The sequence below is a fragment of the Etheostoma spectabile genome, chromosome 3 (assembly GCF_008692095.1).
Source record: "Etheostoma spectabile isolate EspeVRDwgs_2016 chromosome 3, UIUC_Espe_1.0, whole genome shotgun sequence".
NCBI classification, from domain to species: Eukaryota; Metazoa; Chordata; class Actinopteri; order Perciformes; family Percidae; genus Etheostoma; species Etheostoma spectabile.
In genome coordinates this window covers 11,819,796-11,822,295 of record NC_045735.1, presented here as the reverse complement: position 1 = coordinate 11,822,295, position 2,500 = coordinate 11,819,796, and the positions used below count along the sequence as shown (strand labels likewise).

Sequence of the window (2,500 nt, the reverse complement as noted above, 5' to 3'; positions counted from 1 at the left end):
CATTATGCAGTGTTTGAATGTGGAGTTTATACACAGTCACAGAGTACTGCTTGTTTGAAATACCAACCAAATTTGAAACAATATCATGCATAGAAGGCTTTAACTTTTTTTTGTTGCAATACAAACATGTGAACAAACACTTATTATGCATGGTGTCAACATGCATAGCCTACACACCATCTCACTTCTGCTTGAGAGGCATATACCAAAACCTTAGGTATGCATTTGTTTATATAAATAAGACTCTCCTCGCAAACAGTACATCAGACATTTTCCACTGACTCATACTGCTTCCTAATGGAAGGTGCCACTTGAAACTGGCATGCCACGCTTGTGGTTATCGATATATGACTGTCACACCAGTACAGCTCCCTGATACATGTGCAAATGTGATGCAAATATTCAAATTTTACAACATATACTGCCATTAATATTGTGTTTGTTTTTCTTATCTATAAAAAAAATGAAAAAGATTAGTGTCTAGTAAATGCTGTGAATGGGAACAAGTTACCACAGGTCTTCAGTGCCCCCTCCTGGCAGATGTAGGAGCTTGCCCTTACTGCAGAGTCATGCTAAGTTGGAATTTATAATAAAACTGTATATCTGGTGTAATCGATACAACCATTTATTGTCATTACAGACAATCTGAAGGTATACAACAGTAAATATGCAGCAATATGCAATATGGCAATATGCCAATCAATGGCAGAGAAAAAAGGCATGTACCACGGGATTAGGAGTGGTGTGTCAGAATGGCACAAATGCTGTATGACTTATGCTGACCAAATTACTCTTTATAAGCATTTATGGTAAATAATAAACTATATGTAATACATATGCCTTGTTAAGGTTCCCTGGCAAACAATTTGGTTGGCTGATTTTTGTTATTGATTGGTCAGACGGCTATGACTGTGACAGTGGCTATGGTGGCTAGGCTAGCTACAGCCACGTTAGCTAAGGCTGTACTAGCTTTGGCTACATGGCCATGGATATATTAAATTATTTCACAACCAGTGAAAGAAAACATTGCACGTGAGCTGACAAAAGAAGAGCAACTCCACATATTTATTCCGGGGGTATTTGTGAAACAAATCACCACAGTGATACTAGCAGTGTTTTATTGAAGATTGGAGCAAAAGTGACCTCTTCAACAACCCTATGGTAGATAAAACGTAATAAATTGTCCTTGTGTCCATCTGGTGCCCTTCCAGTGGATAAAACGGAACGCAGTACCTGCGGGTACCAGCTGCATGGGGTGGAGCCCCACTGCATGCAGCTGGTACCCTTTTTATTTTTTCCACCCCTGCACTTCAGACAGCCTGAGTCTGGGTGTATGCGTGCCAGACCCACTAAATAACAACAAGTAATTGAATCGTTACATTTTTAGGGGTGATTACTAATTTAAAAAATCTTATGCAATTTAACAGTCAGCCACTTCACCTTCCTCTTACTCTATTCCCTGCCGTTTTTAAATTGCAGAGTTTGCATCTCTATGACAATTGACAGTCATATGTTTCACAGCTGGACAAGTGTGTGTATGTGTGTGTCCACCTACTTTGACCTCTCCGTCAATGCCTGCAGTAAACAGCCGTGTCTGCGTACCATCAAGGGCCATGGTGGAGATCTCAGCGTTGCCATGGCAACGGTGGAACTGTTTGACCTTTTGGCCCGTGTCAGCCAGCCAGCAGATCACAGACGAGGCAGAGTCACTGCTGACTACCTGCAGAGTGAGAGAGACGGAGAGGATATCAAACATCAAAAAGAGTTTGATCCTTTCTAATGCTGCGACACAGGCAGGTTCTACTCATGTATTCTGCAAAGCCGAACAATTCGCCACGCTTTGTTACACTTTATTTTATTGGATGCACTATTTTCTGGTTTATTTGTGTGGGGTTCCTACACTGTGTGGGTGACTAATGTCAGCTGTGTAAGTCTGTCAGACACTGGGTAAGGGGAACAAAACATGCAATAATTATTCATAATCTGCTGCCTGATATCTACTGACAAAGAGCATATGATTGAATGTTCCGGAAGAGCAAGTAAATGGACTTGGAGATTGTATTGTCATCAGCTGTTTCCAAGGTTAAGAATTAATTTCTAACATCTAGTATCTAACATCTATACTCCATACTTACTGCTTGCCACATGTCTCTGAATAAAAGTCCCTGGGAGTCTTTTCACCTACATACCTGTCTGAACAGACTATTATACAGCACACAGGTAACAGGGTGCTCATGGCTGCTGGTCCTCCTCTCCTCCTTCGTGGTCTCCAGCAGGAGAAGCAGGCTGTTGAAGGAAAGTAAAAGGAGTTGACGCTCCTCGTGGAAAAACAGGAGGGTGTGTGTTTCCCCCTGTGTCTTTGGAAAGACACCGGCCAGACGGTGAACACACAGCTGACGAGACACATCCCAGAGACACAGGACCTGGGAAGTATATGAGCAGATGCATATCTATATATATATATATATCTATATCTATCTATCTATATATATATATATAT

At 41.3% G+C, this 2,500-nt stretch overlaps 1 protein-coding gene across 1 annotated transcript in view; it reads right to left on the bottom strand.

The window, feature by feature from the left end:
• The window catches only part of LOC116681551 (WD repeat-containing protein 49), a 31,510-nt gene that overhangs the window by 14,040 nt on the left and 14,970 nt on the right, over positions 1 to 2,500 (bottom strand). Inside the window, exons 10-11 of the mRNA XM_032509642.1 lie at positions 2,190 to 2,423; positions 1,556 to 1,720 (exon numbers count right to left, since the gene is read on the bottom strand). Of these exons, the coding sequence (XP_032365533.1) occupies positions 1,556 to 1,720; positions 2,190 to 2,423 (399 nt within the window). The remainder of the gene's footprint in view (positions 1 to 1,555; positions 1,721 to 2,189; positions 2,424 to 2,500) is intronic.